Here is a 27,090-nt window from a genome sequence, read left to right on the forward strand (position 1 = left end):
GACCTAACTAACTAACCTGTACAATATTTTTAAGAATTGATTGATATGTGGGGTTTAACGTACCAAAACCACCTTATGATTATGAAAGACGCCATAGTGGAGGGCTCCGGAAATTTCGACCACCTGTGGTTATTTAATGTGCACCCAAATCTGAGCACACGGGCCTACAGCATTTTCGCTTTCATCGAAAATGCAGCCGTCGCAGCCGAGATTCGTTCTCATGACATGCGGGTCAACAGTCGAGTACCTTAGCCACTAGACCACCGTGGCGGGGCAATATCTTTAATAATTGTAACTAGGCATGTTGGTATGTCAATTTTTTGGTTCAAAGTGGAATCAGCTTTGAATAGCTGTACTATTTTATTGGAGTAGAGTAAAAGTTATAACAGGTACAATGCACTAAGTTTTAAAAATTACTACACTTAGCACATACAAGCCCATATATAACAAGCTAAAGAGTAATTGAGGTTATATGCTTATTTAACATTGAAGTGTGGCTTCACAACAATGTAAATTTTTTTTTTTTGGGAAGTGGGAAGGGTGGCTTCATGGCATAGCATTGTGTGCTGCAGTGAAACCACCTTTACTGTGCTTACAGTAGGGTATATGTGCTTAAATGTGCATATGTTAATTCATTTGGAATTACCTGAATTCCTGTCGAAGTGAATCCCAGATATATTAGGAACAGTCAATTCAGAATATTTTATTGAACTAAAAAGTAATAACCGAATAGTTTGATATATCAATGATTTGAAATGTAAAATTTGCCTGTTTAAGGTTTAAATGAAAGCACTGCTGGCCTCTAAACAGTTTTCGGAAACCATAACAAGCTTTAGCATGATGAGTCGCTCACATTGTGTTAAATAACAAGGTGTGTACTTTATTTGCAAGTTACTGCACTTTATTTTTTTATCATTAAAATATTCCATAAACTTGTATTGCTTCTTGTGTGCCATCAAATTTATTGTTCTCAATATTATTGAAACTTTTAAATAGGTGAATTCAGCTCCTTTAGCCACAACAGCATTTATTGACGCTAAATGTCAATACGAGCTTTGTAGCACAGTTAAAGGTTGGTTAGTGGCGGCAGTGACGTTGGCATTTTCATAACCACATGGGTATACTTCTGTGGCACTCGCAACACCAGCCATGATCTTACGATCGATGCAAACAAACAGCTATGTCATGATCTGCTTCGATGAAGTCGTTCGCTGTCTGAAGTGGTGCCCGGAAATGCTAATAAGTCTCAGAATTCACTGAGGCAGCCCGGAAATGCTAATAAGTCTCAGAATTCACTGAGGCACTGTACATCATTGTCAGCAATCATGACTCACCCAAAGTCGTCACCTGGCAGTGCACCAAAGCCCACAAGGAAACACTTTGTGATAGTGCTTTACTTGACATCACACCAAGCACCAGTAATAATTTTAGCAGAACTGGCAGGTCAATGTTTTGTTCGACTCCCAAATGTGAATTTATCAGGAATGAGGCAATAAGAACAAGAGTCCACAAGTCACAAAGGACAATGCTGCTGACGAACAACAAAGGTACAAGTCACAACTGTTGACATGTTGGCAATAGTGATGTCACTTTTGCTTCTTTATTCGGCACTCGCTGCTGTGGCATGAAAAGCAAGAAAGAGCGTAGCCTCTGAGATGTGCATTCTAAAACAGAAAATACTATGAATATGTGACAAGGCTGCACATTTCAACCATCATGCACAAAAAAAAAAAGGAAATGCAAGCATCACAACAATGCCTTCGAGTCTCATCACATTCTTCTTTCGGTTCTCTTGGCATTCAGAACCTTTGAAAAACACTATGACTGCGCATTAAAACGTGCATATTGTGCATTAAACATATTGGTGCACTCACAAGCGCAGCTCAACAAACCAGATCAATGCCATGAAATAACACCACCTTTTCGTCACCTGCACCTGAAGAGGGATTGGAGTTGTTAGAATGCAGCCATGAAATAATCAATGTTAGAAAAAATACACTTTCTGCGTTTCAGCATGGTGCAGCGTTTGTTGCAGCCTGTGTTTCGCTGTGTGGAAGTTTGAAATGCATGTACACCTGTCTCGTACTTTTTCATGGGAGATTCAAGGGGATTTCGCAACTGTTTCATATAGCCAATAATTTGATATATCCGAGTTTGATATATGCGGGATCAACTGTACTTTAATATTTACTCTAATATTCAAAGTGCATGAATATTAGCCAATGTCTACATGTTGTTTAACTATCCATCGCTATTTCTGTGCTCATAACTGTCAGGGGATCTTAGTTCATTGGAACATTCACAAATGTAAAATGAGTTCACCCCAGGTGTGCTCGCAAAGCTGATCTTCAGTGCCATTCATTGTGTTGGATAGTTTCATGACTATAAAGCTCTTTCTGAACTTCCACTTGTTCCACTTGTTCATGTGACCCACGATACCATAGTAAAGAGACATGGCAATAACTAAGCCAAATGTTGGTTTATATACATATATATATATATATATATATATATATATATATATATATATATATATATATATATAGTTTAAAAGAATCAAGCATGTAGGAAAAATTTCTCAAAAAAGACGGACATTCCTGCCACGGGACTGGCCTTCGTAAGAGTGTTGGCCAGTCCCGTGGCCGAAACGTCAGCCCTCTCTGTGCAGTTTTTTCAGCATGCTTAAATTTTTAAAACTTTTACTGCCTGGCCAAGTGTTAGCACTTTGTTATGTATTTGTACATATTCTGAGCACAATATTCAGTGTGTTTGTCCTTCATTCTTTTCACTTGTATATAGTCATCATCACTGTGAACATCTTTGTTCGAAGAATAGGTCAGGGTGCTGAGTAAACGGCGTTGAGCTCACAATAACTCTGCTATCTTGATATATATATATATATATATATATATATATATATATAGATATATATATATATATGTATATATATATATATATATATATATATATATATATATATATATATATATATATATATATATATATATATATACTATGAGATTTAACAGACATTAATGCCAAGGAATGTATAGGGGCAGTTATTAGAACCAATGTAAAGTAAATAAGAAAGAAAAGTGGGTGAAAAAATGACTTCCCGTGAGCAGGAATCGAACTTACGACCTCCGAATTAAGCGTTCGATGCTCTACCACTGAGCTATCACGGCGACTATTCCCCCAGCCACTTTATTGGGTTTATCTGCGAATTTAAATGTGGGAGTGTCAGTCAGCGCCACCTGTAGTCATGGCGGCGAGTGTGGTACACTCTTTTTATGAGCCTGTATGGCGCCATGTGGCACGTGAACTTATTATGAGCTGGCAGCTGATCAATAGTCCCTCGTATACAACCTAACGGCACCAAGTTTGCCAGTACGAGACCCTCGTTATATATATATATATATATATATATATATATAGAGAGAGAGAGAGAGAGAGAGAGAAAGAGATTATGTCGCTTTTCTTTTGGAGAACTATGCTGGCTGTGAATCCACTGTGGATTTCTTTCAGTATGTTTATGTAGGGTACGTCGATGCCCTGAAGCATTACTGCTGATGTCTCGACTGAGTCAAATGCCTTCTTGTAATCTGTGAAAGCTATGTGTAGGGGTTGGTTGTATTCTGCACATTTCTCTATTACCCGATTGATAGTATGAATATGGTCTATTGTGGAGTAGCCCGTACAAAATTCTGCTTGGTCCTTTGGTTGACTGAACTCTAATGTCGTCTTACATTTATTAGCTATTATTTTTGTGAATAGTTTTGTAGAGAACGAACGGTAATCTGACCAGCTTGTAATTTCTCAAGTTTTTGACGCCTTCTTTCTTATGTTTTTTTCTTGTCCACTGTTTGAAGTGCTCACTTTTCTTTTTTTTCAGTACTAGTTGGAATTGATGTCCTATGCTACTGAATGTATTTTAGTGGTACAGATGTAGTCATCAAATGTATTCCTGTCGGCTTTGTCTCACTCGTTATTATAATAATTCAGTGAGTACCCTCTGTATAAATCTTGCCCTTTCACAATGTATGTGCCCTTCCTGCAATAATCCCTAATTGGGATTGGCAGTATATGTAAATAATAAATAATAAATTAAGATGATGATGGCATTCTTCCAAGATTCTGGTACCCTAACCATCAAGAGAGACTCGTATGTAAGGCGGCCAATTTTTCTAACGCAATTTCACCGCCATCTTTCAGAAGGCCTGTTGTTACCTTATCCTCACCAGAAGCTTTGCCTCTTTGCATTCCTTTTTCGGGCTTTCTTTACTTCCCCTATCGTTAGTGGTAGGATGTCGAATTCCTCTAGACTATTATTGTTTCTCACAATATCATCCTGGTTGTTTTCGCTTCGGTTACTTCCTGTGTCTCTTCGACTATCCTATTCAAATTGGTTAGGACATTGCCTTCATTGTTCCTCAATGCATACATCCGATTTTCACCCCATCACAAGTTTGCTCCCGCAGCTTTTAGGCTTCTGCTGCTTTTTACATCCTGCTCAATTCTTTCCTTGTTATACCTTCTGATGTCGGCTACCTTATGCCTCTTGATTAACTTCAAAAGCTCCACTACAGCTCTATTTTGTCGGCTGCATTTGAGACTTTCATAGTTTGTTGTCTCTTAATAAAATTTTTCGTCTCCTAAGATAGTTTGCCAGAGTCCTGTCTCGTGACTGTACTTCCGACACTCTTTGATGGTACTAGTAAGATTATCGTGTCTTTGCTAGCGTCGGTTATCTCGTTTAGTGCCTCAAATATATTTTGAAGTGAAAGTCATAATTTCTGTGCTTTCCTTTTCATCACTAGTTCAATAATTGGTTTCTTGCATATCTGTTTTTATCTTTGCTTTTTTAAATCTAAGTGAATATGAGCTCTTACCATTCTGTGGTCACTGCATCCGGTCTTGCCAACTACTTCTGCATCCTGTACAATGCCTTGGTGTGCACACAGAATGAAGTCTATTTCATTTTTAGTTTTGCCATGAGGACTTCAATACGTCCATTTAAGGTTAACTCGTTTCCTGAAGAACGTGTTCAAGATCCGTAAATTATTACATTCTGTGAACTCTACTAATAACTCCCCTCTGGCATTTCTGATCCCATAATTTCCCACTGCATGGTCTCCGGCCTGTTTCTTGCCTACCTTGTCATTAAAGTCACCCATCAGAATAGTATACTGTGACGTTACTTTATAAATGGCTGACTCTGTCTTCATGAAAGCGTTCAACCAAATGGTCATCATGGTTCGATGTGGCACGTAGGCCTGTACCACCTTCATTTTGTACCTTTTGTTAAATTTAATTACGATACTTGCCATCCTCTCACTGATGCTATAGTATTTATTACCTTATGTTGCCAGCAATATTCTTGTGTATAAAAAACCCCACCCTTTGTTCTTTTCTGTCAACTAATCCACGGTAGCATAGGAGGTGTCCGTTCTTCAGCAATGTATAAGCCTCACTTGTCCTCCTAACTTTCGCTAAGTCATATTAGGTCCTATTTCACGCTCTCTAATTTCTCGAAAAGCACAGCTAAACTAGCCTCACTGGATAGCGTTCTATCTTCCAACGTAGCCAAGTTCAGATTCTAATAGCGGCCTGTTCGGACCCAGAGATTCTTAGTACCCTTAATTGCGTCACAGGTCTCACAGGCACCTTGGACACAGAGATTCTTAGTACCCTTAATTGCGTCACAGGTCTCACAGGCACCTTGGACAGTTGCTTCGCAGCTGCTGGGGACTGAGGGCTAAGGGTTTATTGCTGTAGTCATGGGAGGTAGTCCCAATAAAGAAGGGTGTAAGGCAGAGAGACACGATCTTTTCATTGCCATATGGGTTTGTACAGGTCCTGGAAATCCTTGAAAATCCTTGAATTTGAAAAATGCATTTTCAAGGCCCTTGAGAGTCCTGAAATTTTTGCCATCCTTGAAAATCCTTGAATTTCCTGAGCAGTGCACTCTCATATCGACATTGCGACCTCCTAAATGTGGTACACGGGTGTAAGAACCTGTCGAATTCCCCATTTCTGAAGCACTAATGGGGCGTGGGTGCACATGATTTCATCATGCAAAAGTGCATGTGAAAAAAAAGTTTGTGATGAGGGTGAAGCAGTGAATGTGATAGCAAAAAATTAGAATGTCACACGAAGAAAAGCAAGCAACCTCATACATGCACCGCGCCGCTGAAGCACAAAGGACGCATGTAAAGAAAGCGCACAAGACGAGTGCTGATGAACGACTGTCATAGCTCGACACTGGAAGCGTGCTGCTTAAACAAACCAAGAACTGTGTTAGAAAGGAACACATATATCCACAGGATGAGTGTAAATTAACCACTGTCACAGTTGTTACTTCTTGGTTGTTGAGAAATGAGCTGCAACTGTGCACAAGCCGGCACTCTTGATGGGGTGGTGCCATCAAATTTCAAGGCTATAGCAAACACCTTGTGGGTTTAAGAATATATTATAAATCACTTCCCAGGTGTACCTAAATGCTCACTCTCTTAATCGAGCCCCATAGCGAGCGCGTCCAACGCTGACATAGCTCTACAGCAAGGGCAAGAAAAGTTCTAGCGACGTCACACCAGATCTGTAGTCTGCTGAGTGACCTCCTGACTTCCGCCCCATACATATCGGCAAAGCATCCGGGCTTTTGCAGGTAGCGGCGATATTGTTTTGCAGGTGCTTGTGTGGCACATGTGTGCGAGAGCTGACAATACTCAGCATGACACGTGCAAAGCTTTGTGATCACTGTCAGATACACTGCTATGTACCTGCACAACTTGGTCCCCAGAAACAGGAACTGAAAATTGTCCATACCAAAAAGGCGACAAATTATATAGCGAGAATAAATGAATCTTGGTGCGAGTATCGTGCTTATTGGAGCTATAATTAGAGCTTGCAGCAAAGAGCACACGAGCCACAAATATTGTGGCACGACCCCTTTAAGGCCTGACTACACATGTGCGTTGAAGCCCATCAGCGCCCAACTTTTCGACATGACATCGTGCCCTCTCCCCATGGAGAGGGTGCGAGAAGTCATTAATACTACGCTCTTCTTTTTATAATTGTAATATTCATATATTGTAAGTGTAATGAAATGAATCATTTTTGAAAATTTTCAGAGTGAAGAATTCCAACTTAGCATGCGCTTTGAGTCCTTGAAAAACTTGCAACAGGTCCTGGAAAGTCCTTGAATATCCTTGAATTTTTGCTTTGGAAGCCTGTACGAACCTTGGCTATTTCATAGCGTGTTTACAGGAGGTTTTCAGAACCCTAGATTGGGAAGAGTTAGGGATAAGAGTTAATGGAGAGTTTCTTAGTAACCTGCGATTTGCTGATGACGTTGCCATAATGATTAACTCGGGCGACCAATTATAGCTCATGATTATTGCACTGGACACGGAAAACAGAAGAGTAAGTCTGAAAATGAATATGCACAAAACTAAAGGAATGTGCCACAGTCTCGGCAGAAAACAGCACTTAATAATTATTAGACAGACGCTGGCAGTTTTAAAGGAATATGTCTACTCACTGTGGAGCCGAATCATGAGAGTGAAATAACTAGACAAGTAAAGATGGTGTGGATCATATTCGGCAAGCATTCTCGTATCATGAATGGTAATCTATCACTAACCCTAAAGAGGAAAGTATATAACAGCTGCATCTTGCCGATACTTACCTACAGACCTTCACCCGGGCAGAAACTAGGAATATTGGAGTTACTCTATGCATACGTTTTGCACAGTCGGAATCGCGTTTTTCGCACCATATACTTAGTAACATTTCTTAGAGAGGAAAAGGTCGCAGTGGCTGCAGCGGGCAGAGAAACGCACTATGAGAGGCATGCCAATTATTATTTCAATTGTTGTGCAAGAGTTGCTAACCGAATTCTTCTTGTGTTCACATATATACATCTGTCAGACTGGTTTATGTATCAGGACGCGACTCAGAAAGCATCAAAATTCATTGAATGAAGCCATCTCATTGCACCTTGTATTTTCAGTCATGCAAATGCAATTTAATCTTTCAAGGCCAGGTAATCTTGCACAGTCACCTTTACCAGACTATGTGAAAAATCTCAGAGACATTTCATAAAGAACACCGCACCTTGTTTCAGTCAATTAACCTTCACTATTGTTTCAACACAAGAAACTTGACTTTATCAATAAAATGTACACACGCGCCTCAGTTGTTAGTCTTTTTGTACCTCTTGTTGACATGTGTGATGCACCCCCATTTTCTTATATATGTTGGTAACACATTTGATAACCTTTGTCATTAGTGTGCGTTTCTGGTGTGCATCTTTCTTTCCTGGTCCTACTTCTTTCTCTTTGCCCTGTAGACTTTATTCCAACCTGCAGTTACTGTGCCAAGGGAAGTTTTCCAACCTGCAGTTACTGTGCCAAGGGAAGTTTGTAGAAGCATATGCTGCAAGCGGTGCATAGGGGTCTAGTCAGTGTATTTTATTTTATGAAATTGTGCTTATTTCTAAAGCACTCTTTAACTATACCAGAACCCCACAATTTACTCATAAACAGCATCAAAGGACATTGATTCCGAATGCATCCGTAAAATTATGAACAGTGCTTGCTCCTTTTGGCAACCAAGTTGTACTGTTTTTTTTTATTTATGCCAAAGGTGGACTGATGCGAAAGGATAATAATAATTAACTGAAACTTCTGAGCCACTCAGCTAGTTGAACAGGGGGACAAGTGCAAATTGTAGACAGGGCATCGCACCCAAGAACTGAAGTTTGTAAGTAAATAACGCTGCAATATATCACGCCTTGCCGAGTTCATTTGATCTGAGAAGCGCTGGCACGGTGCGAATGGAAAGATGAAGTGTAAGATACGCTCACTCGTCGCCACGGCTGCTGCAGCATACAAACTTTTCCCATAAGTGCTTGCACACCTATTGACGGCGCTAGTGTGCTTGAAAAAGGTTTATTGAGGACGACGCAGTGAGTGATGGAAAGCAAAATGATAGGTGTAACCTTAAGAGCATGGTGTAAGAATAACCAGGTGTTGACACTGAGCGCAGCTGAGCGGCCAGATAATGTTCGCTTTCATGGGCACACCTTTCTGTTAGCCGTCAGATGGTGCCGCGGCGAACGTACCTAACATAGTGGTGCTGGCGCATTAAAATTCCTCTGCCTGCCCAACGTTTTCATTTTTAGTGGCGTGACTAACACTCAAAGCGCTAAGAAAATTTGTCATTTCGGATTAAAAGATAAAGCTTCACTAGGTTTAAGGATTCATTAACACGAAAATGCCTTATGCAGGCTGTGAATGTCATCAACACGGATCAATCGCAGAGTACTCAAAGCTAAGTTCCGCTTGCCTGCACTTGTATTTTTGTCTCTTCACAGTATTTCTCGATGCAAAAGAAAACATTTAAAAAAACAATGTTAGCCAGCATGCTATTCTTCCATCAAAATATTTCCCTGTGGGGAAAATGCAAGGAACTTGCATGTGCTTAGATGCAGGTGCATATTGAACAGCCCCGGATGGTCAAAATTGGTCAGGAGCTCTCAACTACAGTGTCCCTCGTAATCAAATCGTGGTTTTGACACATAAACCACCGGTAATAATTATTACTCCTCAATCAAAAGAGGATAGTTACTGCACCAGAAACTTATTTTATGTGTATCGATGCTTTCATTTACACAGGAAATCTTCAAACCACAGTTAAGCTTGTTCCACGTGAACGCAATATAAATATTTGAAACGTGCAAGTATTCCATATCAAGCACACAAGAGCAATGGAGTTGTTCCACGAAATATATGAATATTTGAACCGCACAAGTGCCGTATTTACTCACGTTATGAATGCACTCGCATAATAAACGCACCCCCAACTTCAGTCATCAAAACTTAGATTTCCCCCCCCCCCCCCGTCCCCGCGTAATACACACACTTCCTACATTCATCCACTTGCAGTACCGCTAACCGACACCTGGGGCCTCCTCACCCGTTGGATCTCTTCCATTTTTTATTGCTTTGCTAACTCGCCTCAACCACCTCCGCTCGCTCCCGCCCCTTCCCCTTCGCCCGTTGCCGCATGCCTATTGCTTTTCTTTCTATCTGTGCACCCCCCCCCCCTCGTCTTATCTGTGCACCATAGCGGGGTTCACAAGTGGTGGGAGTGTAGAGACATAGAGACATCGCAGCTGATAAGCACACAGCAAGGGAAAATCACCAAATTGCCGGCGCCAACCGAGGCCGACAAAAAAAAAGCGACTGGTGGTGACACATTGGGTTAGCAGGCACAGTATGTGCACACCTATGCCCATACACCACCCCCACCAGACACACACGCATGCAAAAATACCAGTCTGGGTTCAAATCGAGGTCGGTAGCTTCTTGAGAACACCGCCCCCCCCCCCCCTTTCTTTTTTAGCCTTTCTTTTTTCTTCACTCTAACTGTCCCTTCATTCCCCTCCCCCCCCCCCCCTTCATTTCCCCATGCACTCTTTTGGGCGCCCCTCAAGATCACAAGCAGATACCACTGTTGCAGTTAAACGATTAGGAGAAAAGATAGTCACCCCCACATGGCTGGGGGACAGCTTGCAGAAGATAGTGCCATCAACCACCGATGATGACTAAAGTGCAACAAAGAAGCTGTTTCCAAACAGTGTACGCCTGTGTAAATCGCAAAAGGCTAAGTGACCTAACTTTTTTTCTACATTACCGCATTTTTTCCTTCTCCTGAAAAAGTTTTCGTAAAGTTTACCCCGCGTAATAAACGCAACCCCCAACTTTGCTCCGATTTTTCGAGAAAAAAGTGCTTTCATTACGCGAGTAAATACGGTATTTTATATACAGCACATTAAAGCAATGCAGTTCTTCGTGGCTAGATGTTACTATTCGAATTCACATATTTATGCCAACCATCACTCTCAGACGGCACTTTGAAGAAAGGCACACGCTCCGCTCGAGCCCGATAGCCAAAACGGCAGTTCAGTACCAAACACGTTCTACCCATTTGGTGAACCTCTCACCAGTTCGATTACACCTTCATCGATAGAATAGCATTAAACACGCGCGAAGAAAAAAGGAGCCTGGCTTGAAAACAGCATGCTCACACATCCACATAAAAAGACCCAGAATCGGCAGCATGCGCACTTCTGCCGAGCGTGCTGTTGTGACGGCTGACCCCGCTCGTCGTAGTGCCATCTAAGAAGGCACTGATGAAGCTGAACGATATAGATTTGGGCGCACGTTAAAGAACCCCAGGTGGTCAAAATTTCCGGAGCCCTCCACTACGGCGTCTCTCATAGTCATATGGTGGTTTTGGGACGTTAAACCCAACAAATCAATCAATCAAGCTGAATGATAACAGATAACGGCCCAAACATTATCTGGACGCGCTGGGATTGAGCTTTTCAATGTGTTGCGTGGAGAGTGTAAGCATCTGTATATTCTTACACCATGCGTAAGAGACAAGAAGAAAGCAGAGCGAGTCAGGGAACAAACCGGAGTTAAAGGTATCGTAGTTGAAATCAAGTAGAAGAAATGGACATGGGCCAGGCGTGTAGCACGTAGGCAAGATAACCACTGGTCACTAAGGGTAACTGACTGGATTTCCAGCGAAGGCAAACACACGAAGGGGACACAGAAAGTTAGGTGGGCCAATGAGATTAAAAGCTTCACAGTTATTACGTGGCAGCAGAAAGCACGAGACCGGATTGATTGGCGAATCATGGAAGAGGACTTTGCCGCTCTGCAGTGGGCGTAGTTGTGCTGATGATGATGATATATTATTATTTGTAAAGTTAAGAAGGGAGGCTGCTGGTTATACATGAGGGAAGTTTATATGCATGTAAATATGGTAGTGAAATACAGATGATTTATTTTAAAGCACTTTTAATTGGCTAAACATAAAGTGATTTCTACAAAGTTATTTAGCATGTAAGTCTGTAGAAAATATCTAGTGTGCTGTGGCAGCCCCGCCGTGGTGGTCTAGTGGCTAAGGTACTTGGCTGCTGACCCACAGGTCGCGGGTTCGAATCCCGGCTGCGGCGGCTGCATCTCCAATGGAGGCGGAAATGTTGTAGGCCCGTGTGCTCAGATTGGGGTGCACATTAAAGAACCCCAGGTGGGCAAAATTTCCGGAGCCCTCCACTACGGCGTCTCTCATAATCATATGGTGGTTTTGGGACGTTAAACCCCACATACCAACTAGTGTGCTGTGGCAGTGTACTGGGGGTCTTTTAATAAATCACTGAGCACTGTCTTAGCAGGCCCAGGACGAGTGGAGTGATCAACTCAGGCACATAGTGTTTGAAGAGTTGGCATGTAGTATTAGAGGTGGCACCTCGCATGATTGTGGAAGAAAACAATACGTACAGCAGGCAAATGTTGATCAAGACCATACTTTTTCGGTGTTTTTAAAAAAATTAGCCATTGCTTGCAGCAGTCCTGACTGCAGCGTAGTTTGCAAAGGGTAGAGCAAGCAACTTTTACTGTCTGACATGAAATTAGAAATTCTCTGCTGCGTGCATTGCAATATGGTTTGGCTTGCATGTTCGCGGGAGCCTTAACTGCAGATTATAAGCATTTTTAGAGGATGTTAAAAACATCTTTCAGAGCGACTTTCACTGTTCTGTGTTCATTTCCACCTTCCTTTTTTTGTGATGGATACAAATGCTGAATCTAGTGTATTTTGCCAGGTTCTAAGTTCCCTGTGTGGATGGAATCTTAGCATATGGCTACAATAACTTACAATGATAGCATCAATGTGATAATTTTATAGCACCTTGAGACATTCCGTAATGGATAATTTAAAACATGCTTGCAAAAGACAAAGATAGCTGAAGTTGTAATGGCAGCATTAGAATGAATGTGTAAGATGCACCTTTAAAATCGAGGCTTGCAGGTTTAATGTGCAAAAACAATTGTCTTTTGGGAGTAGTATTGTTTTGTAAACATTTAGGCCTAAGTGTCAGGGTGGCCCGATAAATCACTTGAAAAATCTGATGAGTTTATACAAATTTAAATCATTAGTATGACCTGTTTAATATAGCCTGCAAATGTTTTAGTTTCATTTGCATGCTTTTCTCACTATACTTCCGGCATCTTTTAAGAAACAGTAGGATTTTAATACATACAGAGTTTAAAGATAGTCAAATAATTGTCATTGTTATCGGTTGTAGTGCTGTGTCGGGTAAACAATGATAGAAACATTTTGATATGTATCTCTGTTGCTGTAAAATGTGTGGATTTAAATAAATGCCTGTTCCAAGTTCATTGAAGCATTTACATTGCAAAGCACACATTAATAAGTGTTCAAATTTCAAATACAATTTTTTGTCATTTGGTATGCCAACATGTTTCCAAAAAGTACAAGCCATTGATAATTTTAAAGTGAATAAAAGCAAGAAACTGAAATATGCTTACAGTGCTGTTCTAAGTACAACTGGTTGTCATGTTTTATTTACTTCGTAAATCAAGCTTTAGCCTTTCCATCAGATGTAATTTCAATTTTTTTCTTTCCTGCAGATGATGGTCGTAAACGGCTTACTGAAAAACATACTCTGTCCCTTCTGCTTAGTAATCTCGACAAAGTTTTCTCAGAAGAAGTGACTGAGGTTCTGCTCGAGTTGTTTGGAAACCTTGCTGAAAGTGGTGCGTATTCTTATTTGCCACACTGTGGTTGGTGTGCGATGTACCAATTTTATTTATTTATAAAATATGATTTATTTCCATTATTCTAAGGCCTCTAATTTTATTGCATAACAACAGGGTGTCTACCAACCTGGAAAATCTGGGAAACCTATAAAAGTTGGGGAATCTGGACCATCCTGGAAAAGTCAGGGAATTTCTGAAAAACTTGGCCAAATCATGGAAACTGGTGGCAGTCTGTGCGACTGTCACAAAAATAAGCATTACCATTAATCAAAGCTTATAAAGTCGCTCCTTTACCTGACTACAGTGAACAGCTAAAAAAGGCATAAAAAAGAAAGCAGTGCATAACTGTTGCTTCTTAGTGCAAACGTGAAATGATACACCAGCTAAAAGAACACCGTTTACTGATCTTTTGGCACCTGTTGCAGGAGCCTTGTTCGCAAAAAAAGCCATAAGAAAGGCACAGCATATTTATAGGGACACTAAAGAAGAGAATGATATATCGCCTATTAGTAAAGTATGATTTCACAATCCTGACAAGCCCACTCTTACCGCTACACGACATTTGGTAAGTAAGAAAGCGCGCAAAAAGCAAATCCTGGTGGAGAAGCTATCTTCAGATTCCTGCACCAAACCCCGAGACGTCATAAATTTTGAAGGCGTCTACTGGGTCCGATATAACTTCTAATTGGTAAACATGAAGTACGTTGTTATCTGTAGGTGCCATAGATCTAGCATATGAAACTTCAAGCAATTTCATCAAGCCAATGTCGTGAAAATACAAAAAAATGTGTTTTGAAATTTCTGACGTCACGTGCGAAGATTGCCCTGCCGCGGTGGTCTAGTGGCTAAGGTACTCGGCTGCTGACCCACAGGTCGCGGGATCGAATCCCGGCTGCGGCGGCTGCATTTTCTATGGAGGTGAAAATGCTGTAGGCCCGTGTGCTCAGATTTGGGGGCATGTTAAAGAACCCAAGGTTGTCGAAATTTCCAGAGCCCTCCACTACGGCGTCTCTCATAATCATATGGTGGTTTTGGGGCGTTAAACCTCACATATCAATCAATGTGCGAAATTTTCAGTGCAACATTTAGTAATGAAACTTCAACTTTTATTATCTCGTTATGGTAGTAAAATGTATGAGTAATTAGAGTTGTCAGAGTGCAGTTTGTCAATCTAAACCAAGTCATTGTTTCTCTTTAGTGCCCTCTTAAGTATGCCTAAGTACATGACACAAGCCCTGAGAGTACACTGTTGGAAGCGTCTCATCACTCCTGTTCAGCATATGTGCAGTTGTCTGTATATACAGGGATTCCGCGTGCAGGCACGATGCTAGCTTCTCTGCTTTTTTTTGCTTTTGTTTTTTTTTTTGCCAGACCACGTGCACTTGACCAATCAATTTAATGGCCTGTAGATTCCACGTGTTCAGTGAGGGCATTCGAGGCCACGCTTCATTTCATGTCATGCTCAAGTTGTTTGACTTCTCGATTGAAATTGGCAATTTCACCCTTGTACTCGTCACAATCGTAGCAGCCTCTAGCGTAAACAAGACTACGAAAGTTTCCACTTGGCAACTTGTCCTTCATGTTGACTAAAGTATTTCTTAGGTTCTATATTGGTACATGAACCATTTTGATGTCTGTGGCTTCTACATATTGCACAGCATATATGACTTTCGAACCACAACATTACTTATGCAGGTAATTTTGTGCACATTTGTCTTGGAAAAACGTGCACAAAATTACCTGCATAAGTAAAAAAAAAAGTCATGAAAAAAAAAAAGTATCGCCAGGCCTGCGCAGAACGCACAGTCATAGCGAAAGCATAGAGAGGGGCCTTTCAGAGAGCCTTTTATAAACACTCTTTGGGTAAATGCTAGAGGCGCACTTGCTGGCTACCCACTATGCCATAAATAATCATAATTTCTGTGTAGTAGGCCAGTATTCACTATGGTATCTTTTTTGTCTAGCGTGGTATCCACTAAACACTTTCAACGAATTTTGTGCTAATTCAGTGACTGATGACGATGAAGAATTATGCCTTAAGTAGGTATGTGCCACAGTTAATGGGTGATGAAGAACAAGCTTTTGAAATGTGTTAGAGCATTGAACGACCCACTTGTTATGCGATTTACATTTTCTGATGCCTGGTTCTTTTGTTGCTGTTCGGAAGTGCTTTGTTACTCTATTAACACAATTTCTTTACCGACATCAAGCCTGCCTTAGGCAAGTTTGAATACGATTCCCAAGCACCAGCGTGGCTGAGTGTTAGAATACTGGGCTAGCACTTAGTGGACCTGGGTCCGAATCCCACTATGTCACAACAAGTCTGGTGTTTTTTATTTAAGTTTCTTGTTATTTCGTGCGATATTGGTTATGGGTGGCGGATAACTACGGTGCTGCGTGTGACCCTTGTTGTGATCTTGTAACAGCTTTCCCTGTAAAAGAAAGAAAGTTGCAGTGCGGCCAAGGCAAGATGCATGGGATACGCGAGCTGTATTTATTCTTTTTTTTTTGTGGAAAAGCGTATTTTAGAGCTGTGCAATTTAGGCGGGGACGAAAATCAAAAGTTAATACTGCAGTCCAGGTTAATCTAATTCAATCCAGTCTACATCTTAAGCAGCCTGGGCTGGAGACATTATAGTGAACTAGAACCCGCCAGGATCCCGCGTCCTTTTACATGGATGCCGCTAGATTGTGCCACTTCTACATTTTCTAGCACCTTTTGCTGCATTGTCGAACCATTGCGAGCTGCTTCAAACTTTCAGCTGTGGTTAATTTTAACTCGAGAGTTGGCTTCCTGGTTTTTTCGAAGTTGCCCACTACTTGACACAGAGGTTTATTTTGGCCAAATGTAGGAATTTTTTGTTTACCACACATGCTCAGAACATTCTGAGTGTGTGGTAAATACTATATTTACTTATTATATATGAGAGCCTGTTTTTTTTTTCTGTGCGAAGATTTCTTTTCAGTGCACAGTTTTCCAAGCAGATGTAACTGTCATGAAATTTACTTTTAATTGTGATGAAGAACCTGGAAAGGTCAGGGAACCTGGAAAATTAAAATGGTAGACACCCTGCAATAAACATCCAGGGCAGTGGATGCCACACTGGGAGAGCACCTTTTCAAAAGCATTGACTTGAAACCTGGAGTCTTTATTTAGTGTCATGACCGATTATTAAAGGCTTGAGAGTGTCCAAGACATAGTACCCTTCACATTTTTCTGCGACCTAATTTGTCTGGTTTTTCTCTTTTGGCATTTTATAGATGAAGTAAAAGAAGACCTTGTGGAACTGGGCTTTTGTGAGAAGCTCATAGAAGTCTTGAAGAGATTTCAGTCTGGGCCTGGAACTCCTTCATCAGAAGAGAGACAGAGCGTAATAAAAACCATCTGCGACCTTACAGTCCTTGTCCTAACTGGAGGCAAGTGCAAACACTGGCATGACTTCTTCTTCATTATTATGCACTATTTTTTTACAATTTCGGTTAGTATAATTACCAAATATGACAATGAGTGGTTTTCATGGATGTATTACAAATACAATTTCTCCTGTAAAAGTTTTAGTATAACATGTTGACTGTTGTACCACATAAAAAGAACAATGACTGAAAGGGACAATGCTGACATACAACTTTGTCTGTTTTTTGTGCACTGTAAAATTTAACACAGTTTATCAACGTGCCCAAGCATATGCTCTCTCCCTATGATCAATTATTGGGTGTAACAAACTAAATATTTAATTTTTTGTCAACATGCAGTAAATGTATGTTTGCAAGTAATACTCTAAAACTGTGTAATTTTACAGCCTTAGTTGTTCGCAAATTGTAGATTCGGGTACTTTGGAATGAGTACCTTGGTTGTGCAATAGGGCTTACTTGTGCTACAAAAGCTCATTTGGACATTTCAGTCATCTGTGTTATTCAAGCATAGCTCCTCGTGCATCAGTTGTCATTCAAGACATGTGTTAGCTTCTACACACAATTTGTTTTCATGCCTGCACTCATGAGTTTGTTTCTTATGTCTGGCAGTATGCGAGCTTGCCTAGCTAAGTTAATCAAATTCACCACATTTTGGGGTCAGCACATTTAGTTCGCAAGGTTATTTTTTAGTTTCCTGCCCCATTGCGGTGTTCTAATGACCAAGGTACTCATCTGCTTACCCGCATGTCGCAGGATCGAATCCCGACTGCGGCGGCTGCATTTTAGGTGGTGGAGAAAATGCTGTAGGCCTGTGTGCTCGAAATTGGGTGCACGTTAAAAAACCCCAGGTGGTCGAAATTTACGGAGCCCTCCACTGCGGCATCTCTCATAATCATATGGTGGTTTTGGGACGTTAAACCCCACGTATCAATCAATTTGTTTTCTGCATAGTGTTCATATGTGCTCTCAGAACTTATTCACGCTTATAGATTTTACTCTTTTCCAAGATTTGCACAATTAAGGACGTGCAGTAATAAAAGGTTTTACAGTAGTATTTGACAAGCAGAGGCATCATCTTGTATTGTTGGATTCTTAACCTGAGAGCTCATTATTATATTTTTATGACTTAGAAATTCTGACTTGAAGATGCTCGGTCAAGACAGCTGTTCATATCATGTAAAGCTATCCAGCAAAAGTAAAACAAAAAATGTGTTTGATCTCTCTGATATAGGAATCACTATAACGCACAAAAATGAAACAAGTCTTCACAGAAGTAGTTAAATTTTTATTGCACATTAACATATAATGTCTATTGGTATTTAGTGTCTGCAGCATTCTCAGATGTTCATGCTCCCGTATTGACACCTGGTAGCACATCTTCTACATCACAACAACTAAGGACTCTCAACTGGGATACACTTTCTAGAGAGACTGTATTGCACAAACGGGAGCATCGTGCAAAACGCACGTGAACTACAGGCTTTCACAAACCGTGCAAACGAAACCGAATGGTTTTTCACTGAATCCTTTTCAAATCGGGGTCCGCTGCAACGAACGGCACATGATTTGCGGGTCGGCGACCATTCTGTGTATATGCTTGGCATGGCGGTGTCGTGTTGGTGAGCAGCGTACTGCTGGTATATTGCTGCAGCGAAGATCCGATCATTTCGGTTCCTGCATCAATGTCTGTATGGCAGCCAGTTGGGTCACGATGCGCTCGACTTCACTAACTAGAGAGGCTGAGTTCTCGGCTTGAGCCGTGAACGTGCGCAGACCTACCGCTTTCCCTGGTGTGTGGATCACTGCACCAAACTCACTTGCACAACATTCACCCGTCGGCAGTGTTGTCTTTCAGTAGTACCTAATGTAGCAGTTCTCATAGTCGGTGCCATCACACTTGTACCAGTTGACAGATCCCGGCTGCGGCGGCTGCATTTCCGATGGAGGCGGAAATGTTGTAGGCCCGTGTGCTCAGATTTGGGTGCACGTTAAAGAACCCCAGATGGTCGAAATTTCCGGAGCCCTCCACTACGGCGTCTCTCATAATCATATGGTGGTTTTGGGACGTAAACCCCACATATCAATCATGTACCAGTTGACAGCGAAGATACACCATTGATGCGCACGGAAGCTTGACTACGCTGCACACGCTAGCACAACAGGAAAGGCGAAGCACATGACCGAAACCAATACAATGCAAAAGAGTGCATGATACTGCGTCATCACCAAGTCAAATCAGCGGATAGACACATGGAAATTGCAGCCTTTGTTTGTGGCTTCCAAAATTGCCTCCAGGAGCTTTGTCAGAACTGATTGCAAAGGCCATGCTACACTGTGTTTCTACTAGGGCCAATGCCACTGAGGTGGCATTACTAGGGTTAATCTGGCTCTGATGCCAGTGTCCATTCAAATGCTGGCATCAATGCACCTTAGTGCTGAGACGGCCACAGCAGTCTCTATCAGTGTTAGTTTGTGTCACAATGCAGTACTTCTCCTATCTTAGGCGAGGGCACCGCTCCGATAAATGAAGAATGCAGTTTGCTAGGACTGGGGTTTGACTGCATTCCACCGCTGCCACCAGTTGTTATGACCGGGAGTCGACAGCATTTCACCCCAGTCACCAGTTGTCGCAGCTCGGGCCCGACTGGTCTTCGTAGAAAGCTGGCCGCCGCCACCGAACTCTTTTAGCCCATTTTGCAGGAAGGAAGGTGCATTCCCACCATGCTACTTGATCCCAACATGTAGGCTCCATCCGCTTTCACAAGGTCAGTCTTATCCAACTGCTGCCATCCTGTTGTTAGAACCGAGGTTTGATGGCATGGCACTGCTACTCGATCCCACCATGTGGCCTACATCTGCTTTCACAAGGTCAGTCTTATCCAACTGCTACCATTCAGTTGTTAGGACCGGGTTTGATGGCATGCCATTGCTTCCACTAGTTATTATGACCGGAGGTCGACAGCATCTCACCCCGATTACCAGTTTTCACAGCTCGGGCCCGGCTGGTCTTGTTGTAGGTAGCTGGCCGCCACCACTGAACCCTTTCAGCCCATCTTGCAGGGAGGAAGGTACATTTTTGGAGAGATATTAACAGAGGTTTATTTACATAGATTACATGGAGGAGCGTTACATCTTAACAAACCTGTGTCGAAAAAACTGTACATCAAAAAAACTCTTGAAACAGCCTGTGAAGGCTGATTATAAACAGTCTCATTTCCCCAGATCCGTGGGTGAGGGAAAAGGCATCAAATTACACTGTCCAATCCCAAGACATACACCACTTTCAACAAGGCCACCCGCACCCGCCCACATCAGCGTCCTTGACCGGGGCAGAGTCATCACACTTGTGCTGTGGCACCACTGTGTCCCCTCGCTGGCGTGAAAAGGTCGTTAGGGTAATGGGTCTCACGCTCGTGCCGACGCATTAAAAGGACCGCAGTGAAGCCGCTGTTTCTTCGAGGAATGTTGTTGCCACCAAAACCCATTGTGGTCGATAGCGACTTCAGACTGCAGGGCCCCTTACTTCCCAGCCGGCTTGGAATAGCAATGTCCTGGCTTGAACGGTTTTCTGCGGGCAAGAAGTCCCTTAGTACATGGAATTCTGATCCCCTTTTCGGCCCAAGCGCCAAACCCAACAAAGTATAGAGCGAAGGAGTGTGAGACATATAAGGTGTGTCTGAAAGACTCTTCACAAATGCACCAATGGCTCAGTCGGCTAAGTGCCTGCTTCTTATAACCGCGCGCCTGAGAGGTCGTGGGTTCGATTTCCGGTCCTCCAAATTCGTACAACTTTTTCTTCTGGTTTCTTTCTTTGTATTGTGTTCTCGTGCCTTACAATGTCATATCTGCGATGAAAATACATTAGTGAAGTTCTGGTGGATCCCGGGATAAAACACTTTCGTGTAAAACACGAATATGCTTACATGTTCATGAAAAAGAGCTCCACATAAGGGCTTAATGACAACCCTGAAAATTCTAAGAAATTCTTTTGGGTGCATACAGACACATATATTGCTGTTGTAAGCTCTGCAGTATGGTTTGAGTTTGCTCTCTATGTTAAAGTATGCACAGTTTTGTGTAAATATAAGTACACCTGTGAGCAAACGTATACAGACCACGGAGGCGTAAAAGAAATTACCTCCGCAGCAGACAACCACTAGACTATGCAGACAGCAATGGTATATGAACAGGTATGCTCCACATACTTTTGCTCCCAGGTGTATATGGCCAAGCTCTTAGAGAGCCATAATTATTGCACTTGGTTAGTCACTCATTCAAATGTAATGCCATTGTTTCAAGCTTGCATAAAAATAGCTTTAAGTATAACTTAGTTTTTTTTAGGCAGTAATATTCTGCCATAGAGGTTACTGCTTGTCATGAACTCTGTAATTTTAATGGTAAGCAGATTATTGCTTTATTTTCTGTGAGGCAGATGCTAGTATGCGGCATGTCTACCAGAATGGTAGTGGGCCCATCTACAAGGCCACGATGGCATGGCTCCAGGCAGATGACGACAACCTTCGTGTGGCTGGAGCCCTGTCAGCCGGCAACTTTGCTCGCAAAGGTCAGCCATGTGTTTTTTCTCTTCTCAAGGCATGTAGTGAAATAATTGAGTATAACAATGTTTAGTACTTAATTGAATGAAAATTTTCTGAGCCAAAATCAATTTTTAGTTTTTTTTTTCTTTCACACTTGTGGTGAACTGGTTTTTGGTTTTGCAGGCGTGTTTATTTGGGCATGTACGATTGTCTAGAATCACAGACTGAATTAATTTTTACAGTTATTTTTTTCACACTTGTAGTGAACTGGTTTTTGGTTTTGCAGGCATGGTTGTTTGGGCATGTACTGTTGTCTAGAATCACAGACTGAAGATGAGTGGTCAATTCTGCTTTTGAATGTAGTGTTCGTGGCCAGCTAGGGGTCATCACTGATCAAAGACCTCCAGCCCAAAACGTAGTTTTGGATATAGCACATTGCATTGTTATTACACAGTAGGAGCACATTTAATGGGCACATCAACAAGCAGACAGAACAAGAATAGAATTGATTGTCAAATAAGATAGGCAATGTTACAGGGTGCATAATGTTTTTTAGTAATTAGTGGTGCATAACTGTGAGCTATTAAGACTAATATTCAGTTAAACCTGTTTATATTAGACGTTCCCCGAGGAGCAGTTATTTTTTGTAATTCTGAGATGTGTCTTAGATTGACTGATTGATTAATTTGTTGGTTGATTGAATAATCAATTAATACCACATTCTCGTTTTCTGATCAACGCCTGTTTTGGTGTAGGCGAACTGGTGCTTCTAATACCCAGTTATCAATTACATCAGTGTGTTTTGTAAAGGCATACAACTGTATTTAAGAAGAAAACAAAACTAAAATAAGGTTGAACTCAGAACTATATATTTTCTGATTATTTGAGAGGAATGTTTTCTCTGTAATTAATGACCTTCTTTTTTTGTGATCTAAATGTGACTTTTTTCTGTGTGACGAAGTAATAAATATTGTTAAATGAAAATGTTTGAGGCTCATTATAGCCTCGCCACGGTGGTCTAGTGGCTAAGGTACTCTGCTGCTGACCCACAGGTCGCGGGATCGAATCCCGGCTGCGGCGGCTGCATTTCGGGTGGAGGCGGAAATGTTGTTGGCTCGTGTGCTCAGATTTGGGTGCACGTTAAAGAACCCAAGGTGGTCGAAATTTCTGGAGCCCTCCACTACGGCGTCTCTCATAATCATATGGTGGTTTTGGGACGTTAAACCCCACATATCAATCAATGAGGCTCATTATAATCGTTGTCACATACACCTTTTATTGCCATGAATGTGTTCCCACAAGTATGACTGAAGAATCGCATGCCAATACACAGTCATTTTTTTTCGAGAACGCAGTTTTTTGTGACATGCACTGCGCAGTTGTATTTTGCAGTACTGCTTGTTGTGGCCTCTAAAATATATTTATGCCCACTACTGTTAATCTTAGTCTACATTGAGTGCGACACCTTGCATTAATTACTATATGCTATTGTTGCACAATAATATAGCACGCAGCTTGTCCAGCTCTTAAGTACACATTGCTGATGTGACATGAGTTCAAATCGTAGCAGTGGCAGTCTTGGATAGAGTCTTGTTTTTCTTCGTCTGAAGGCAGTAGTGAAGCTCAAAATAAGAAGGGAGGTAGCCTGGAAACAGCAGCATTACAGTGTAATAAATGCATAGATAGCCAGGTTAATGTATATGCTAGCGATATCTAATTTCACGCAGTTTGTGCTGTTGTAGTAGATATTCAAGAGAGTGTGTAATCTAATATGAAAATTCAGCGCTCAAAAGCATTTTCTACTTAATGAAATGCTTATCATTAAACTGTATTAATGAAATACACTTCCCATACTAGTGCCAAACTAATGCATATACTATTAGCTGTTCGTGCTGTAGTGCCATCAATCTGGGTGCTTGCAGACTCTAATAGGGTCAAATACCTTTTGTCACATCATGCAATGTGTGCCCCAGAGAAATAGAATAGTCATGCTGTAACAAATGTAGCAGCCTCACAACAAGGATGTTCCATTTACACAATTTATTATGGTCGAACTTGTGCCCAAAGTGAACGATGCACAGCAATCAAGAAGATCCGAAGGTCGGTAGTCCTCGTGAGCCTCTGCCTCGAGCACCCTCATTCTCTTCTTATTCACACGCGTTGGCTGTTCGGTAGAATACCATGCGCATGCAGGGCCGGCTCGTGCATTGCGGCTGGCTTCATCGCTCGTAGTCGTGCCATTAGCGTTTCTCTTCATTCCCGACGTCTGCGTTGCGCAAAGCAATGGCAATTTCCTGTGGCAATGCAGTAGATGGAGCAAAAGTATCGTAATAAAACAGAAAAATGCATTAATGCACACAACTGCTATTAGCAGGTAACAGCAGTGAGTTGCAGAATTTTTTATTTTCCTTACATCTGAAACTTGCTGCTTCGAGGTTATTGATAACTTATCGTAACCTCTCACATTTTAAAAAAGCCATCATTCCTGTTTTTAGGTAGACTGAAAAATTATCTGTCATTGTATATGTACTTTGCTACTTGTTGAAAGCCTGTATGCTTAATTTGTCTTTATGGTACTGCATACTTACTGTGTTTTTTTTTCACTGTGCATTCTTCAGATGATCACTGCATTCAGATGGTCAGAGATGGTGTTGCGAAGCGTCTGCTGGACCTTCTTACAGAGCACACAGGAACAGATGGAGACATCAGACTGCAGCATGCCTTATTGGCAGCATTGCGGAACCTTGCCATTCCATGTAAGCAGAAATTTTACAGCAAAAGCTCTTATGAGATCACAACACGGGTCATGTGCGGCACCGTTGTTCGGTGCCGCCGGTGTCCGTACCCACTATCGCACGAAATAAGGAGAAAAGCTCAGTAAATAAAAAACACAAAGACCGCAGCGGGGTGATCCCATGTCGCCTGCTTGCCAGCCCAGTATTCTACCACTGAGCCACGCGGTGCTTGAAAGTCGTTTGCAAATTTGCCTTAGGCAGGCTCGATGTTGGGGAAGGAATCGCGTTAATGAGTAATGAAGTGTTTTGGAACAGCAAAAAAAACGGGCATCACAGAATTCGAATTGCGTAACGAGTGGGTCATTCAATGCTCCAACCCATTACAAAAGCTTGTTCTTGATCATCTATTAACTGTGGTGTGCATACTCACTTCAGGCTTAATTTTTCATCGTCGTCAGCTACTACATGAAAAATTTGCACAAAATTTCTTGCAGGTGTGTAGCAGACACCACGCTTCTCCCAAAAATGATGAAGGATAGCGTAGTGAATGCCGGCCTACTACACAGAAGTTATGATTATCGATGTCGTAGCGGGTACCCAGCAAGTGTGCTTGCAGCAGTTAATCAATGAGTGTTTAAAAAAGGCTCTGAAAGGCTACTCTTCTAGCTTTCGCTGTGACTGTGTTGCGCCTTCTGTGCAGGCCTGGCATTTTTCTTTTGGACGTAATTTTAAAGTCGTCGTAAGATGCGGGGTCAGTGTAAAACTGTGTTGTATAACCAAAGTTTTTAATACATTATTTCAATAGGTATTTTGCTGGGGCTAAACCAATGTGTCGTAAAATACAGGTTGACGGAAACCGGGAGACGTATAATCGAAGTTTCACTTAATGTACAAAGAGTGAGACGCTAACGTAAACACACTATTCGCCCCATCAAGCTTTTGGTTTTGTGCTACGGGAACCACACGAAAACGCTATTTATAAGTTTGTCTCTCCACTTGCATGCGGTGCAACAATCAGCAAACCTTTGCAAATTTTGAGCAATGCGATGTGTGCATGTGAAGTCATAGAGCCTACAAGGAGTTTTAATACTATAATATGATTCAAGAACTCTGGCCACACGCATCAATGTCCAGCCATGGCTGCCATGGCATAAACATGCACTCTTCTACTTACCCGTTCTAAAGCATTGCTGTCAGAGATGCCTTCAAGGTGGCTACCAGGGATGCAATGGCAATTTTCACAGTAGGAGAAGAAATAAAGCAGTACCAGGATATAGAGAGTTCAACAATACGTATAAGCATGCCAGTCAAACTTAAATACTGGACCAATAATATAGTATGTAATCATCATTGGCATGACATTCCATATTGAAGGGTAATTAGCGGCAAATTTCCCAAAACTGGTCCTTGGTTCAAGCAACAGGAACCTATTCCATGAAGCAAATCTTGTATGACACGTGGAAAGTGACTTGGGTTAATCATGACTATAGGAAGCTTTCTGCTGATAAATTTGCAAAGTAATATGCCAGAAAAATATAGAATATATCTAGTTTACAAAGTAGTGGTGTGTTGTGAGTAGAAGTCAACGAAGAAACATTAGTTTGAGAAGGTTCAGTGTCGTCATTTATGTGTCTTGGTTTTGAATGTGCTGTAACAGGGACAAATGTGGGAGGGAGAGGGAAGTGTTGGCCCATGTAAAAATGTCATATAATAAAGATGTCTATGAGTTAAAGCACAGTAAAGTAATTGCAATGTTTTAACATCAAAGTAAAATTTAGCTTTTAATAGAATCCTATTGCCACATGTCGGTTTCTTCATAAGTAAGGACACGTGCACTGTAAATGTTATATGCATGCGTATGTAATACTACCCCGAATATTGTAGTATATTGTCACAAGCAAATCATTCATTACCATTCTGGATGCAATAGATAAAGTACCTGGACTATTACTATTGTGTAAGGAAAAGGTAATAAATTTAGCTTGTTATTGTTAGTGCTCAGTCGATTACTCTGGCACCAATTGTACGCACAATGAATTGTACATAAGGCGACAGTCGATTTAAGCAAATGCTTAATGGACTGTCAAGCATAGTTCAATTATGGCTAAGTGTGATGAACTAAAATGTGTGGACCCAGGTCTGCTTGCTGCAGTATGCAACTGACACTCAAATGCACACAGAGCATACAATGTATTAACATGATAGTGTTAAAGAGCATCGAGACAGTGCATAAACAATGAATGAATGCAAAGTTACATTCATTGTTTATACACTGTTTTAATGATCATGAACAAGCAAATAGCATGAATTACCGCTCCTGTGAGTGTTAAAAAGCTTGTACTGCCGAAATTTTGTCATTGGCAGGCTTAGTTGCGAGTAAAAAATCTGTGTTGTGCATGTGCTGTGCAATATCGTGTTCTGTGCTGTGCAATATCTGTGCAAGAATCTGTGTTGTGCAAAAATCTGTGTTGTGCAATATCGCAATGAATGCGGAATAAAAAGGGAGGGTTCGAGTCTAAACAAAACCCAGCATTCTCCTTGCATTCAGGCGTTCTACCACAGAGCGACGCCACTGCTTGAAATTGCTTTGGAAAGAAATCTATACAGGTATTGCATGGTATGAGAAGCTACACTAACTGATGTGTAAGGCCGTTTACAGTCACAGATGGATTTTCTGGATGCCGAAAATTCGGACTTGTGTGATATTTCGGACTTCACAAATGCACCGTCAAGGTTCTTATTGCAATAATGCATTTTCGCCATCGA

General features: G+C 41.5%; 1 protein-coding gene and 1 non-coding gene across 4 annotated transcripts in view; one reads left to right on the forward strand and one right to left on the reverse strand.

Annotated features, from left to right (window-relative positions):
* vimar (visceral mesodermal armadillo-repeats) overlaps positions 1–27,090 on the forward strand; it is a 124,737-nt gene that overhangs the window by 26,367 nt on the left and 71,280 nt on the right. For all 3 annotated transcript variants that reach the window (XM_037428550.2, XM_075878157.1, XM_075878156.1), the window contains exons 7-10: positions 13,509–13,634; positions 16,899–17,054; positions 21,484–21,615; positions 24,208–24,345. In XM_037428550.2, coding sequence (XP_037284447.2) covers positions 13,509–13,634; positions 16,899–17,054; positions 21,484–21,615; positions 24,208–24,345 — 552 coding nt within the window. The remainder of the gene's footprint in view (positions 1–13,508; positions 13,635–16,898; positions 17,055–21,483; positions 21,616–24,207; positions 24,346–27,090) is intronic.
* Positions 3,114–3,185, reverse strand: TRNAK-CUU (transfer RNA lysine (anticodon CUU)). Its single transcript has one exon. It is a non-coding gene; the product is annotated as a tRNA-Lys (tRNA).

Source organism: Rhipicephalus microplus, chromosome X (assembly GCF_043290135.1).
Source record: "Rhipicephalus microplus isolate Deutch F79 chromosome X, USDA_Rmic, whole genome shotgun sequence".
NCBI lineage: Eukaryota > Metazoa > Arthropoda > Arachnida > Ixodida > Ixodidae > Rhipicephalus > Rhipicephalus microplus.